The sequence below is a fragment of the Vidua chalybeata genome, chromosome 8 (assembly GCF_026979565.1).
Source record: "Vidua chalybeata isolate OUT-0048 chromosome 8, bVidCha1 merged haplotype, whole genome shotgun sequence".
Lineage (NCBI taxonomy): Eukaryota > Metazoa > Chordata > Aves > Passeriformes > Viduidae > Vidua > Vidua chalybeata.
The window spans coordinates 23291421-23308538 of NC_071537.1; the positions used below are offsets into that span (position 1 = coordinate 23291421).

At 37.2% G+C, this 17118-nt stretch overlaps 1 protein-coding gene across 3 annotated transcripts in view; it reads right to left on the reverse strand.

Moving 5' to 3' along the window:
• The window catches only part of POLR3A (RNA polymerase III subunit A), a 38175-nt gene that overhangs the window by 14955 nt on the left and 6102 nt on the right, over nucleotides 1–17118 (reverse strand). For 2 of the 3 annotated variants that reach the window (XM_053948726.1, XM_053948725.1), the window contains exons 9-24: nucleotides 16600–16703; nucleotides 15785–15926; nucleotides 15156–15296; nucleotides 13907–13976; nucleotides 13089–13216; nucleotides 12460–12598; nucleotides 11117–11281; nucleotides 10674–10846; nucleotides 9962–10073; nucleotides 8516–8634; nucleotides 7092–7229; nucleotides 5435–5605; nucleotides 4513–4626; nucleotides 3785–3820; nucleotides 760–846; nucleotides 592–674 (exon numbers count right to left, since the gene is read on the reverse strand). In XM_053948726.1, coding sequence (XP_053804701.1) covers nucleotides 592–674; nucleotides 760–846; nucleotides 3785–3820; nucleotides 4513–4626; nucleotides 5435–5605; nucleotides 7092–7229; nucleotides 8516–8634; nucleotides 9962–10073; nucleotides 10674–10846; nucleotides 11117–11281; nucleotides 12460–12598; nucleotides 13089–13216; nucleotides 13907–13976; nucleotides 15156–15296; nucleotides 15785–15926; nucleotides 16600–16703 — 1922 coding nt within the window. The remainder of the gene's footprint in view (nucleotides 1–591; nucleotides 675–759; nucleotides 847–3784; nucleotides 3821–4512; nucleotides 4627–5434; nucleotides 5606–7091; nucleotides 7230–8515; nucleotides 8635–9961; nucleotides 10074–10673; nucleotides 10847–11116; nucleotides 11282–12459; nucleotides 12599–13088; nucleotides 13217–13906; nucleotides 13977–15155; nucleotides 15297–15784; nucleotides 15927–16599; nucleotides 16704–17118) is intronic. The other variant, XM_053948727.1, reaches the window with a different exon arrangement.

The window sequence follows — 17118 nt, forward strand, 5'->3', positions numbered from 1 at the left end:
GAGGGGGAGGAAGGAAACATGTCTGGCAGTGGGTGTAAGAATGTGAAGTGTTTAAACAATATCCTCCCTTACTCTGAATTCTATCACTTTTGGCTTTTACCAGAATCTGCTATCAAAACACAGTCTGTGGATATAAGTAATGAGTAGCTAAATGCTAGAACTGTGCTTGTTGGTATGATTACTATAACTTTAGAAGGAAGGTGCTTAAACACAAGCAGGTAGCTTTGCATACTCAAGAAATACAAAATGAAATGCAAAGCATTTTTTTACAGTGTAAAAGGATACCATGGTTTATTAATGAAAGGATCTGATTTTGACTCAAGACAAATGTCAAAATCCCACCTGTTAGACCTCTAGAACTTTTGTGCAAGACTCTGCCTTAACAAGCTCACCTGTTGACAGTGGTACTTTTTTTTTTTTTTTGCATCCTACCTTTGTCTTGCAATGTTTATGCCATTGGAGCCAATTGTTTCTAATTCTTTGTACTGCATTCACAACAGAACCAACATTCATACAGTAAAACCAGCAAAATATACCCAGACATTACCAAAAAAACAGCAGGACTGAGAACACAGCAGGGTAAACACTCACCTCATGTATTTGTCTCTACAAGTCTCTAGAAACTTCTCTAACTGTGTTGGAGTAATCCTATCCAACTGATACAAAACTCTTGGCTGAAAAGAGAATGGAATAGTTGGAAAAGCAACAACTTATGAAGACTGAAAAGAACTACATCATTACCCCATTGAAACTATTTACCTCTGTTGTGCCATTGTCATTAATTCCATACTTGTCCCTAGTTTTTTTTATCTTCTCAGAAACACCTTTGATGAATTTTTTAATTTCCTGAAATCACATTAAAACCACAGTAAGCAAAGACATGGTCTCCATAGTGAAGTCTTGAACAATAAGTTACTTACTTTAAGCTCCAAATATTCACAATAAATTATTAATGCCCAATATGAAGAGAGGAACATTAAAATTTAAACAAACACATACATTAGAGTTTAGCAAACCAGATCCACTTTGGAGTAGCCACAAATCAATAGCAGTACATGAAGAATAAAACGCTGAATAAAAGCATCCTTCCTGAGCACACACTGACAGGTGAAGATACCTGCCTTGGGTTGACCCTTCCTTCCTATCCACCACTTAGTGAAAGTGCTTTAAAAACTAGAAGTATATCTTCTGGATAGATTTCAGAGATTTAAGGTGCACTTTATTTGTGAGAAAAAACCTCAAAACTACTATATGTCAGTCTTTACCTAATATGATTTAAGTAACTTCTCTAAGCTGTAGAGAGGTCTCGCAGATAATTGCATTTAACAGGTCATAATACATATACCTTTCACTCTCTTACCAGGCTTACCCAAAAGATCCAATAGTCTTTACTGGAACATAAACTGAAACAAGTGTTAGAAAAATATCTGACATTTATTCTATAAAAGATCATTTGGTCATTACACACTGGACATATACATGTACACTAGAAGTCATGAAATATGAGATCCGTGATTAAACTCTTCCACAAACGTGCACTTGGTGCAAGTCATTACCATAACACAAGGTTATCAAAACCAAAATATAAACAAAAAGCAAGAGGAAATCCTTCCCATCTATTTCAACCATGATTTAGGAAAGTCTCCATAGAGAAACAAATACTTCAATTTTTTAGAGTCCTTTTAAACCCTTTCTATCCCATTAGTCCTACCTAACAAACAGAGTGATGGTTACACTGCACCACCTCTTCTGCACTAGGTACTGGATTCTTTGCAACCACCACAGTCAGCTGAGCACTGACAGTTACTTGCAAAATTGAGTAAGTATCTGAGGGACTGCCTTTTTTTTTATTTTTCCACAGCTGAGTTCATAGAATCATCATGGAAACACTTCTATTACAGAATTCTAACAGAATTCTCACTCTCAAAATAACAACATTCTTACTGGCATTCCAGGGATTTCCAAAAAATACTTTATTTTCTGCATGTACCAGAACCAAGCTCAAAAGGAAGAGCAGACAACAGAAGTGCTGCTGGAATGGATGCTTCAAAGTTGCTTCCCCACTTGGATGACAGGATGCATTCTTTTTTTTCTGCCCTGCAGTAAGTAGCATTATTCACAAATAATATATTTGGACATTTTAAAGGCTTTTGAGCCCAAAATATTTGCAAAAAATGGATAATGTGATTTATTTCCTAAAGTAAATGTTTAGGCAATAAATGGACTTAGAGAAGTTAATCTTTTTACTAGAAGTGCATAAAAAAAGGAATGTTGCAGGACTTGCAGAAGACTTTTCCACTTTTCCTCTTTGACAGTGGCTGAGTTCTAAAGTACGTTAAAAAAATCCAAACAACTCCAACACAATAAATCAATTACTACATATAATTCTGAATAAGGTACTCAAATTATATATTATTTCCATACATCAGAGTCAGAAAAGGTGGAAGATAAATCTCTGAAAACTTATTTTTCATTGTCAAATTTTTATTCATGCAGAAGACATAAAAGAGGAAATTACTTATTCTTCTCAGCTTTCAGGTATCCGTTGGCATTTTATCCAAACTATGGATTAATTTTTGCTACAAATGGAATGAAAATGTAGCTCACTCTTTGCTGAGCCTCTCTCTCTCTCTCTGGATTTATAATCTTTAGTGCAACACTGTACTCTATGAGCACAGCTATGTAACTTCCAGAGTTAAAAAAAACATTGATTTTTTCCACAACTTCTAAATCCGTGAAGTCTTAGTCTGGACCAGATTAACAAAAAGGCACCAAACTGGCTCAGTAAGATGTGGCTCAATGCAGGCCTTGCCAGCTCCTCCTTGCTGTTAGCCAAAAGGGCAGTTCAGGGTGCAAATCACACTTTCCCGGGGTTTGCATCAGGTGTCCCAGCAGCCAGGTTAGTGGGGTCATCTACACACCAGAAGCACTGCTCACACTGCAATCCTTGCAGTGAAGAAGCCACTGGAATGCACAGTGGCACAGACAATGCCACGAGATTCAGCCAAAATCTGCTCCAGTTCAGGCAGACCCAGTAGGTCAACTCTGCATATAGCAGCACTGACTGGCTGTGTGCTGAGCTTTTTCTGTGCTTGCACTACATTCCCAGTACTCCTATTCCATCATCTCAAAAAAACCCAGAAAAATGACTGACTTTTTTTTTAATTGTGAGGGATTTTAAAGATTTCCCTAATTCCAATCAGAAGAACAAAAGGTTTCCCTTCACCTGTACCTTAATATAGTCAAATATGTTAAAACATTAACATAATGAACCATGCCAGGAAACAATCGATTTTCTCATCAGGTGAATTCCCTCCAGCAAGGGCAGAGTGCAGGAAGAAAGAATGCTGCCTGTTTGGACAAGGCTATTCAAACACATTGTGTTTTGGACTGGAGTGGATAAGCCCATTACAGGAAGCTCTAGCTAAAATCACAGCACTAAGAAGCGTCTCTGTTCTGGGATGGAAAAGTGGAGGAAGGAAAAGGAAACCACCAGAAAAACATGCTCATATCCCTAGAGACTGAAAGAATGATTTTTAGAAGCAAGTGTCAAGCACTGACAGAAAGCTTCCTCAAAATCCTTGAATTTAGCAATGGCTATTAATTAACGTGTCACAGTGTTCACATCAAGAAAGTTAAATAATTGTGATGAAGACCAATGTCATAATTTAACAAGCAGTCATGTATATATGCTAATCAATTACTTTAGCACTACACACATTTTTAGCTAAAAAGCACTAACATTAATAAATGCTCACACAGTGCACACACATGCTACGATTACCTCATTATATTTTTCATAACCTGTCTCAGTTAATGTCTTCAAGGATGAACAGAAAAGAAAGGAAAGAAGAAAATGTAACTATCTAAAACTTAAAAAATCTTAGGCTAATTATCACTAAGCTGATGTAGCTGTATCTGTGCTTCTGAAATTAATAATAATTATTTAAACTTCCATAATATTATTTAAAATATCAATACTTCAAATAACAGCTTTATCCCCAAACTCTGATATTAATTTTTTCCTTCAGACTTGCAGTTAAGATTTACAGCATATTTCAAATATAGATATAACTAGTTTTTCAACTTGACTCTATCAATGGAAGTGCAATTCAGGTGTACCTTGTGCTCTGAAACACTCAGATCTATTAAAAAGAAACCCTTCAAACACAGGTCATGAAATAAATCTTGTAGTCATCACTGCCAGTTATCGGAAGGTTCATCAAGGCAATAGCTTTATATGGATGTAAGGTTAATTCTACATGCAGGTTAATTCTACAGTTTTGATCAGTGATTCTCAAGGAAGTCTTGAGAGTGGCTGCTTTCATAAATATTAAAATTGCCCAATGCTCTTTCAAACAAATCGAATTTTACAATTCAAAGTGCAAGCAGTCATGTGAACCTTCACTCACCCTTAAAAGCCATGTAAGTAGTCTCCAGACAGGCTAAAGTCCTGTCCTTAAATCACAAGGAAAGGTTAATCACAGTGTGATAAGGAAGTGAGATAATTACCTGCAGAAAACTGTCTTGGCAGCAAAGAAATTCATTCTTCTTCATGATGGACTCAGATGTTAACACCAATTCATTTTTGCTAAGGGCTGGTTCACTTCGGCATGGATAGACAGCCTTCAAAGAAAAAAACATGACTTATCCCCAGACAGCAGATGCACAAAAACTCCATTGCAAAGACACAGAACACAGATATGTACAACTGAATAACAGCATTCTTTATTTCTGGTTGTGTCTTTTTGTAGTTTGTTAAATGGGGTTTTTTTTTGGTTGGTTTTGGTTTACTATACTATGTATTAGACTACTGTCGAGAGAAGGGCCACATCCATTCCTACTTATTTCTGCAAATCTGAAGGTATACACCCAGACATTTCTAGTTCTAGCCATTTTTTACACTCATGTTACAGAAATCTAAACAGTTACTTCAGCAAAAGGCTTTTTTCTGGGGGAAGGGGGTCACCAACAAACCATCACAAAGCCAAAACTGAACAATACAAGTCTTCAAACATGACAATATTATTGAACAACCACCAGCCACAGCTGAACTCAAGTAATATCCATGTCTTGATTTAATAGAGAATTAATCTGTGCAATGTACCAAACTAGTACCCAAGTAAGCCAGTAGTAATTTATCTAGTGAGTTGGATGGATATTAGGCCATAAAGCTATGTTCAAGTTCAGAAAGAAATTTTACTTTTCACAGCTTATACACGGTTTGGTCTCTGTACACAAATTGCTCTGTTCCATTGGAAAAAATAGCTATTACTCTTAGTATACACATGCTGAAAGACTGACCAGGATCATTCAAAACGGCAGTTTGAAAGTAAATACTTCCAGTGAAACAATTTTCCCCATTATTTACTACTTTCTTCTCCATGCTTAACAGTATTTTCACACTTTCAATAAGGATTTCAGCAATCCTTACCCTGATATTGTCTAGAACTCTCTTGAATTCCAGTGGTTCATCCTTCCCTTCCATAGCTGCAGGATCCAAGCCATCTCCTCCATAAATAAACTGTATAATGTCACCAGTAGAACTTCTGACTGTTAAATCATACTGTGAGCAAAGATCTTCAAGGGATTTTACCAGACGTCTCTGAAGGGAAAAAAAAATTATAAGGAAAGTAAAATGGATCTTTTTAAAAGTAGCTGTTGATTTGCAATACAAGAATTAAAGAAACCAGACTCGGGAAATAAATCTGACACAGTGATGAGCAAGCATGAAAACCTACTTAAAACCATACATTACCCTCAGGCTTTACTGTACATTCCACAGAACGTAAAAGTCAACAAAATTTCACACAACAACACAATACTCCACATTTAGAATTCCACTGCATAGAAGACCTAATGCTAAGCTGCAAAAACCTATTGTAGTTCAAGGGATTTATTTGGGTTTTTTTTTTTGACATAACACTCATATTCTCCCAAGCAGATTTATTTCTCAAGGCATACAATACTTTTTCTATATGAAAGCAGAACCACTCAACGATTGTTTTCACTGAGAAAAAACAAAGAGGTCACCTGCTGAAGCCATTTTTCAATCTGGGTTATCTGCTTCTCCTACATTAACTCCTTATATTGGGAAATCCTTTAACTACCATATTGCTTTGCATTCCCAGAAAGAAAGCATGTTATGAAACATTTTCAATTAAAAACAGTTTTTACTTGAAAGATGGACTTCACTGGTCCCTGAATCAAATTTTAGCACTTAAACTAGATTATAAATTGGTATGTTTTTTTTACTTGTGAGAAAAAAGGTAAGATAAAATAAACATTAAGATTTTTTTTTTTAAATTTTAAAGTCCAAGTGCTACAATTCATTGATATAGGAAGAAAGTTAAAGAGGAAAAGTATTTTGCAGGTTGCCTATTATATTTATATATATCCGTAAATACTTGCACACATACCAATATTATTCCATTAGTTTTGGAGACAAATGGTCTAATTAGTCACCCACCCCAACAGGTGGGATTTTTTCTGTCTTTGTGCAGTTACTTGTGTATCTTGGGATGTGTTCCCAGCCCCAAATTATCTTGGCTTTTCTACTGTCTGTTACACTGGGAAGAGTGTTATAATTTAAATACTACTTAAATGTTGGAACAGAAATCTTAAGACTGCACATAACAACAAGAAGCTTTGTTGGAGGGACATTTATTTACAGCCAAAGACACTAAAATCTTACAGAATCTAAATGGCCAAGGTCCCTCTTACCTAGAGAGAACAGACACTGAAAGGGAGCTTTAGCTGCATTTCTGTCATCACTCATATCAGGTTTAGGAACACACTACAGAGAAAGTAGTCCTCAATAATTGCACAGATCAAGGACTTTTACCCATATTCAGAAGTAAAGAGCTCAGTTGCTGTTGTACCATGTTGTTGTACCATTGGCTGAGGTTTCATTTGCAAACTCCACACCACCTGGAGAACAGACTAAGCCATGTATTTCACAGTATAAATTACTCTGTTACACTGAAAACACACAACGTTTGCACTTCTCCCTGATCCGTCACCTAGATATACACATGAGGAATAGCCACATCTCTGAGGACTGATAAAATCCTCACTCTGTTGACAGTTACCTGCATATACCCAGTTTCAGCTGTTTTTACAGCTGTATCAACGAGACCTTCTCGACCAGCCATTGTGTGGAAAAAAAATTCAGTGGGAGTCAACCCAGAATAGAAGCTGTTCGCAACAAAGCCTTTTGCTGCGGGGAGCTGCAGGGAAGAGTGGGAAAAACACAGTTAGAAGGCAATGTATGTTCTGTAGGTAACAGAAGGACATGGTGCATATCATCGAAATTCTTTCTGAAAGTTAGCCAATACCTCCACCACCAACACAGGATAATGACCTCAGCTCTGCTTAGCTCTCAAGTTCCATATTTGTATTTTAGATCTGAATAAAGGTTTCAGAAACCCTTTCCTAGTTCTTCCAAACTAGCTTACCAGAGTTTCTCCTTCCCCCTTGTCACATTTCCAGCTATTCCTTCCCAACACTACACCAACACTTCCATTAAACTTGCAGAAATAGAAACTGCAATTAACAATGTTCATTTTGCTATAGCAGTGCAAAGGTATTTGCTGAAGACTAAGGAAGCTAAGAAAAATACAACTGGAGATATGTATGCAATATAATTTTTTTGAATGGTTTGCCTTCACCCCTGAGGAAAGTTCTTGCCAATGAAATTTATGCAGGCATCCCTTCAAGTCAAAAATCACTTTTTGTTTTTATTTAACAACAGGTAATGCTTTCTAAATCAGAAGAAAAGCTAGAGCTACATTTTATCTTCCCATCTAAACCACTGTTTCTTTTTCTACTTATCCAGTATGTTAGAGAACTCAGAAGTTGAAATTTGGTCATTTAGTCACATATGCAAGTGTCACAGCTACCATTTGACATTTAGCTAACACACAAACTAGACCATGGGCTCATACCTAGAACCTTTGCTAGTGTTCATTAGATTTCAAACAGCACTTTGAAAGAAATTAATCTTGAATTATATTAACAGGTGCATGAGAGTCATTACTGCTGCACATAGGACCAAAACATGAAACACTGAGTGACCCATGGTACCTATCCTGGTGGAAAATGAGAAAAACCAGAATGATTTGTCTGGCATGTCTCACCTGTTTATAAAGACACCAACATATATTCAGCAGTTTTCCTGGAAAGTACTAGTGCAGTCAAACATAACACCAGTGAGAAATTTTAACAAATTATTTTTAGGACTCTCAAGAGAACTAAAAAAGTATCATCACCTCACTCTAATTTTACTAAATTAGAAAGGTCAAAACAAGGCTTAGATGTAAAAAGTCAAGCTAACTAGACATCCCCTGAACACTGTTGTTAACTCCCAAATCACACAAAACATTCTATATTGACCATATATGATCCTTTTCCTTCAGCATATCATAACAACATGTTTCACCACGCATTCTCCTCAAAATGACTTAATGAAACTTGTTTCGCTTTCCCTCAGTCTGTTGTAAACATCCAGAATTACCTTAGAATGCTTCTCAAAGTGAGGCAGGGACCTATTCTCAAACCCATCAGGAACACGAGACCCACTGATAGCCTGCTGCCCTACACAAGCAATCATCTGGGATATGTTAATGAAGGAGCCTGAAAAGACAGAAAGGAAAAGAAAGCCCTTCAGTCACAAATGAGCAATATACTGCTTCCCTGATGAGCTGTCTTCACTTCCATGAAGGTGAATTATTTAGCCTCCTAACTGCTCATTAAAACAGAACTCCAAGAGTTAGAGAAGGTTTTTTGTTACTCATCCTGTTCATTTCAACATTTATGCAAAGGGTGGCACTTAAGTCTATGATACAGCCAACAATTTTTCATTTTCTTTTCCTTTGGGTCATAGACATTCATGCCATTATTCGGCTCCTGTCCTTATATTATCCTGGGCTGTATTATGGATTGTGTTTTACACAGCCCATGATCCTAACCTACATATTTAGCTTCACAATTTCTTCAATAAACATACTTCAACAATATTTCTCATAAAGGGTTCAGTGTCTACCAGGACTCCTAGAACAAACTGAGTCCCAGAGAATTAAGTCACTAACTCAGAAATTTTATTTGCTGAATATGTTTGCAAACAATGCCTCCCCGTCATCCCCACAAAAATTAGACACAATATATTCTTCATCTTAGATTTCAGTGTTTCTTCAGAACACAACATGTCACTGTGAAGCATTCCACAAATTATTAGACAGCTAAAAAAGGCAAAAGTGATTTCTTCAAATTCTTAAAGGAAACAAATAAAAGCTCACACAAGAATTTGAGAGACCTTATAGCACCCTCCAGTACCTAAAGAGAAACTACAAGAAAGACAGAGAGGGACTTGACACAAGGGCATGTAGTGACAGAATAGGGGGAATGACTTTAAACTGTCAGAGGCAGGTTTAGATTAGACATCAGGAAGAAACTCTTTATTACAAGGGTGTTGAGGTACTGGAACAGGTTGCTTAGAGAAGCTGTGGCTGCCCCATCCCGGTCTGGTAGAAGGTGTCTCAAGCCATGGCAGGGGGGTTGGAACTAGACGATCTTCAAAGTCCCTTCCAAATAATTCCATGATTTTATGAAATGTTAGTTCCAATTCTGAATGTATCATTTACTATTGATTTTTCTATGTGATATAAATACTTGAAGCAGAAACACAACTGAAAACTTTTTATGGATTAATTAAGTCATAAGAACATCTCTAGTTCCAACAAGAGGTTTTGCAACTTGTACTAAAAATCCAGACACAAGAATATCAGAACATCAGCTTGACTTTAACTAACTATACCCAACCTGTACTTACTGAACCATTTGAAACAGCTATGACATGAATTTGCACAACTGACAGTATAAAACAAGCTAGAAAGATGGAACACGGAAGTTTCACATAAGTGAAGGAGTGAGCAATCTACATGCCAAGTTCAGCTGTCCCTACCTTTAGAACCACAGAGAGCCATGATCAGGGGACTGTTGCTCTTATCCAGTTCTCTGAGACAGGCACTGCCAGCATGATCTCTGATAACAGACAGTTCTTTAAGGATTAAGGCCTGAAATACAGTATTTCAGAGGTTCAGAATTTGCTAAAAAACACTTACACAAACAGAACTCTATCAGTCCTAGCAACACCTTCAGTAGTCAAAAGAATTCAAAATACAGTAAAGACAAAGAAACCCACTTGTTGCTTCAGGTAAAACAATTTTAAATTTCAGCTTGCCTAACTTCCAGTTTGCTGAAGAAAATGTCTTTTTTGGGATAAGACAGGGGTATCCAAGAACATGACTATCTCTTATCAGCATCAAAAACATCAGCTAAATTGAGCATTGCAGTAAGCTCTAAGTCACACTGTGCTGCATGGAAGATAACCATGAAACTGTAATCAACCCCATTCCAATTACCTGTGTAATTGTATTCTCTTGTATCACCCCAATACACCCTGGAGGATTTCAGTTGGTCTGTGTTTAGCTAACATTTTTAGATGCTTACAAACATCTTAAGTCTGTACAGATTCAGCTCAAGTTACATGCCTAGGAACTGTATTTGCTTGTATTTTTAGGTTTCAGAAGACAATTGTAGACTTTGCAATGTACAAGAATATACTTGTGAAGCCTCTACTCCAAATGGATAGTGAATTTAATTAAAAATTTTACCTCTAGTGTCTCTTCTGCAGTACAACCAGGCTGCTGCTGTAGCTTGCCAGTGTTGAGAGCTTCAATATACTCATCACATTTCTTATAGCCAGCATTCAGGAGCTCATACTTAGCTTTTAGCAGGCCCTGCCCAGGGGTTACATCACCAATTCCAATCGAAAAGCCACGATTAGCTATTATTAAAAAGAAAATAAATTTTGATAGTTCTATCTCATATAGAGAAAACAAATTAAGCCCAGGAAATATTATTGGGAACTTTCAATTTTGCCTTCCATCATGTGACCATCACAAGCACTGCATAACCACAATAAGTTTTTTCACTGTCTCCCAGCTTCAAAACAAGCTTATTTTTTTAAAAGTACAGCATGTCATATTTGAAGCAAAAGTCTTGCTTGCTCTCTGTTTCTGCACTCAAGTACTATTTTGCAAAGAAATGTACTTACAAAGATAGACTGGAGCAAGTCTGGCCAGACGTGACATGGCATCTGCAGCTTCCACCTGGCCCCAGTCTCTCAGCAAGATGTAGAAGATGTTGTTCTTGGATCCTGACCCCAGTGTTCCTTTGTCCATACTGCCACTCATTAACTCACTGTTTTGAATTGTGACATCTAGAAATGAAAAGGCAAAAAGAATTCACCAGTTTTCTAAAGCATTCACTACCCACTAGTAATCACTTACGGAGAGAATTTTTAAATGAAAGCTCTGTCCATGCTCAATATTTTCAATGTGAATTTAGGTATCATCTTCTTGAACCACAAGTCACTGCTGTATTCCTTATTACATCAAATCAACACATAATCCAGGTTCACTTGAGAGTTTTGAGAATTTGCACTGAACTTTCTGAAGAGAATTACTATGTCTGCAGAAATGCATTTTTTCAGAGAACTGAATACAGCCAACAACAAAATCTAGAAATTTTTGACATCATGTGCTCCTGTTAAACTAAGAAAATGGACTCTTTCCATATTTTCAAAAATTAGCAGACTGTGAAATAAAGATGATGTCTTATGTTCACAGGAGTGTGAGCAGGATTGCTTTGTGGCCTTTTGTCCTACAATATTTAGAGGCTGAAAAAAATTGTTCCACCATGCTTACAACCAATTTCATAGCACAGAGTGTTCCTTTCATCTACAGAAATCACTCAGTCATCTGTAGAGAGGACTTGAGTGCTAACTGGGATATTCTTTCTTGAGGCAACATTGCATAACAGAACTAGTGTAAATCAATGGTTCCTCAACTTGTGACCAGCAAGGAACCAGCCTAAGCCTGCCTGCTCAAGTTCCTTTCCAACAGTCACCACACAAATATTAAATTAATTCTAAGAAAAGTCTTGCTCATATCCTATAGCCTTTTCAACCATGGTGCTTTGCATTCCATCTGCCACTGACATCCCTAACTGGAAGAACATGGATGGTTTGATATTCTAGGGATTCATCTTCCCTGCGCATTCTAACTCATTACAGTGTTTGACTTCTAATCCCTTCATTAGTACCCCTCATCAAGAGACTAAATTTCTCCATTTGCCCTCTGAACAATCACTTCCTAAGCTTTGCTTTCCTCTCTCTCACGTTTAAACAGTAAGTTAGCGTCATGACAAACTGAGCATCATACAAAAGACATTTTAATTTATGAAAACAAACTTCAGCTCTCAAGAAAAACTGCAATATTTTATTTTTCATTTCAAGAATACTTATGTAAAGTACTCCTTCAATGCCTACAGTGAGCTCAATAATTTCTATGATTTCTTTGAAGACTTCCAAAACATGGCTTTACAAATGTCACTCACAAGAATCATTGTAACACAGGTCCTCCCCTTTTCCACAATACTGTTTGCCCTTTGTTCGTAGGTTGGCTTTTACAGGACAATCATCACTGGGTTTGAGAATGAGGCTGAAAACCTGTTTTCCTGTCCAGAGCGTTACAGGCTGAGAGAAACAGGAGAAGAATTAAAATTACAAGTTTATGCTACAACTACAGAAAAAGAGCAAGCAAAAATTTAATTGTAAAATTGCTTTATATATGGAACATGTCTACAGAGAATCATTCTTGTAGAAATGCATAGTAGCATTCCTTTGAAAAACATCCTCTTTCATAGATTTAAAGCCCCAGGTGCAGAATGGTTATCCTTTACAACAGGGTATGTGCATACACTCAGATAAGTGTGCACTACTGCTCCCTCTTACTGTCATGTTCCTCTTTCTGACTAGAAAAGGCAAAAAACCTCAAAGATGCTGCTGTCATTTCATTTCTCAAACAGGTTGCAACATTCATAATTACTTCTTTATGAAGTACCTTTGATTTATATCTTTAGGACTTTAAAGATTCATGTAACATCACCATGGAGAATCAAACATCACCATCAAGAACACACAATAAAGAAAGTCTTAGTAACATGAAAAAAATAGTTTGACACACCTTCAGAATTGCTGGGGGTGGAAGACGAACTTTGATCTTTTCATCCTTGCCAACCAGGATAGAAGCAATAATTTGACAGGCTTTGGCTCGATCAAAAAAGGTATCTTTCAATGTAAGAAGATAAGCACCTGGAATGAAAAAAGTATTATGACCGACTAAATTTAGATTCAGTTTAAAAGCCATTGCATATTCAGCATCAATTACTTCATTCCAATACTAAGCAGCTACTTACTATGCAAAACAACAATATTTTAGACAGCTTTAGTTGTAAATTCTTTCCAGAATTCTGTTTTAATTCCTTCACACTAAATGTCTGAAAATTAGGAACAGTCTATTTCTATAACCTACTCTCTTGCTCTAGATTCTATTTCATAAGCGAAATAAGGCCTTGGCATTTATTTTTTTACACTTTCGTCCTTATGTTCATTGAATATTTCTCAAAGAATTAAAGACATTGAAGGCACATATTGTAGGTTAAAGCTAATAGTTATTGAGTGAAATCAACTCCTCTACCATTATCATAAGCAGTTTACATTGTCTACTGAAGGCAAACAAAGATCTCAAATGTTCATTTGCAGAAAAACACAGCAAAATACACTCAAAGGTAGTAATAACTACAGCTACAAAGGTAGACAGTATCAGAAATTACTCTGAGGGCATCATTATATTTCAGGAAAACAAGAGCCTTATTTAATAATGTCACTTTAACTTGTGATAGGATAAAGTTTTTAATTAAGATAGAAAAATTCTGAAAAAGGGAAGTGATTCTGAAGGAACAACTGTTAGATCACACAGCTTTGAAATAAGCTCATACAGACCTGTAAGGAAATCTTGAATAGCAGCAATAAGAGGCTCTCCATTTCTTGGTGTTACCAAATTTGCTTTAGTCTGCATGACACAAAAAGATACCATGCATTTGAAGACACTGATATTCCATTGTCTATTCAAAATGGAACCTACCATTTAAGACATTTATTTTATGGTGAAATGGTCAAAGCTTATTCTCAATTGAACTACAGCTTTCTGCATAAAGATGGAAAAAATAACCCAGAAGTTTCAGTTCACTTCCATCCGTGCACATCTACTGATAGCTAAGGAATAGTCTGAGAAAAGTTACTGGAAATTACATATTCTGTTTCTAAAGCAGAAGTGGCAAACAACTTGACGTGTTTTGGTAGGACAGGCTAGCTTTGAGAAAAGGGGAAAGGACAAGAGGTGTTACATTCACTACAGGGATCAACTGGAGCACTGCAAGTTGTGTAATCCTTCCTGATGGGTAACAATCAAGCCACCTCTAGCTCCATGATCTTATGTTTTACTCAAACTACTGTTCCAGTTAATCACCCTCACCCATGGAGCAGTTTTGCCTGAACCCATTCCCGCACAGACCTAAAACACACACTGGGGGTGTTTTTTTTAAAGCTCAAAAGTCAGTTCAGTGAGCTCCAACAGGCTGCAGCCAACAATTCTATGGATACACCTGAAGTAGGAGTAGCATTCAGTAACCCTAAAGGAGCAGTGGATCGGTAAATCCTCAGCTTGGTGCTATTGACTCGCATCACAGATCAAAGCTTGCAACCATCAGATCCTTATTTATCTACCCTTCCTTCCCCCTATTTGACCCTGCCCTGTGAGCCCACTCCCTCCTGCCTTCTCTGGGAAGCTGCATTCTCCAGTACAAGCCTGGTATCGCCGCCTCATTTCCAGCTGGTCCAACTATCTGCAATTCCCAGGCTGTCAGACCAGAAGCAAATGATGGATCTGCTGGTAACAGGGCCACCCTGGCAGCAATCTCTAAGGACAGTCAGGCAGAATCACCCTGATGACATCTACCTACACTGCATTTTCCCCAGATGTTAAACCTAAGGCTATTAGATTACCAGGGTGTATCAGTCCTAATTTATTCTGAAATCCTTTTTGCGGAGTTTTCAGGCAGCTTCAAAGTTGTAAATTATCCACACCCAGTAATCTTGATACTATTTCAGATTTCACATCCAAGTTAAGAACTAAAGGGCTCAGCCCATCTGTCACCAGCAAAATTCCAACATGAGCATTTTATATACCCACCCCCATTAAAACAAGTGCTTCTGCTTTTGCTTCTTCTGTCTGAGGAAGGTGAAGGTTCATCTCATCTCCATCAAAATCTGCATTGTATGGTGTACAGACACATTCATTGAACCTGAATGTCCTATGAGGTTTTACTCTAGCCTGGAAAAGGAAAAAAAAAATGATTCACACACAGTCAAGCATAGCTAAAAAAAAGCCATGCTCAAGTGTTTCCTTTTTATATTACAAACATGAGTCAAAATTCCCAATTATAGGATTTGACTCAACAGGAACTGACAGAAATTGTATTCACATTATATTATAGACATGTAGCTAATAATTTTCATTATGACATATTTGTAAAAAGCACAGAAGACAACATGCTTTGTAGAGACCAACTCCACAAAATGAAATGCTCGCACAAGAAGAGATAGCAAGGTCAATTATGGCTCTTGGCAGAAGCGTGCACACAGCATCCTGCCTGGGTACACAATTCCCATGCACAGGCACAACTGCACTGCATTCATCCTTGCTCCACACACGGTTTCAGCAGGAGCTTTTATTTTTGCTTGTGTAAGGCAGAAACATCATAAAGGCCAAGTGCCTGATATTGCAGGCTGCACTATCTGTGCCAGCCTGTGTGCACTCACAATGTGAGCCATGATGCTCAGCTTGTGCAGAGAGGGCTGCCGGTTGAACAGGACAATGTCACCGTCTATCAGATGTCGCTCCACAATGTCACCAAACTTCAGCTCCTGGGCCATCTTCTCTCGGTTCCCGTACTTCAAAAATCTTCATAGGAAGAGATAATAATGCAGTCAGAAGATACACAGACACTAAACAGAAAGACAGCTAAAAATTAATTCTGTGCTTATAATGCCAACTTTTCCATTAAATGCTGGAGTATTTGTATTACAATAACTAGAAAATGAAACTGGTGTGGACTGAACATCAGTCACTGCTATTTTAAGCAATGAATGCATTTTAACATTAGTCAACAAAGCTACAGTGATTAGAACATAAGTCCATTTGTAAATACACAGAATTTATTTCAATTGTATCAGAGTACAGGATGTTACACTCATGTATTACCCCTTCTTCCTATCCATAAACTGACTTTAGATTAGCTCTCACATGAAAACAGCCAGTATGACTTGCCCAAAACCAACTGTTCACCTGTGTCTGTACTACACCCTCCATTTCAACTAAGACAGACCCAGTCACAAAGGAATATAAATCTAACTGCAGTTCAACATCATCAGCATCACGTGCACTTTAGTTTAAATGCAAGAGACTATTTAAAAAAATCGTACACTACACCTGAGAACATAAAGAAAATTCTTTTTCTACTGCCCTTTATGAAAGATTCTAAAAATAAATTTTAATCCCTGCAGATATAACTGCCTTCACATACCAACAAGAACAAGTTGATGGGGAGAAATAAAAAGTGAATTAATACAGATACCTTTTCATTTGAGTGTGCCTTTGCTGTATGAAGTTTGCTCCAGGATGAACATCAGGACCATTACAGACAAGTTTCCTCATAAAATTAATATTTGCTTTGTTGACCTGTTGCATAAAGACTTCAATCAGAAACAAGCAGAACATGTTTCAGGATCTTGTTTTTACCAGTGGCTTTTGTGTTCTCAAATTTTAGGCTCAAATGACAATCTCCTTACACAGCCTCCAGCTGCTGAGGGAACTTGCAGGAAGGAATAGAGGAGGAAAACATCAGCCTATCTTAGAGCAGAGTATCAGAGGGAAATTAAATAAAAAATCTGTGAGGGAAACTTAGAAATAAAAGTACCCAATCACTCCTTTATACAAATCTATGAATGAATTGAAAAAAATATGAAGCAAAACTCTTAGCTCTAGAGATGTCACTCCTTACACCACATCTTGTCAGCACTTGCCTACATCCAAGACTACAGATCTTTATTTACCAGCAGCAAGAGAACTGGCAAAGCGTCAATGAATGGCATTT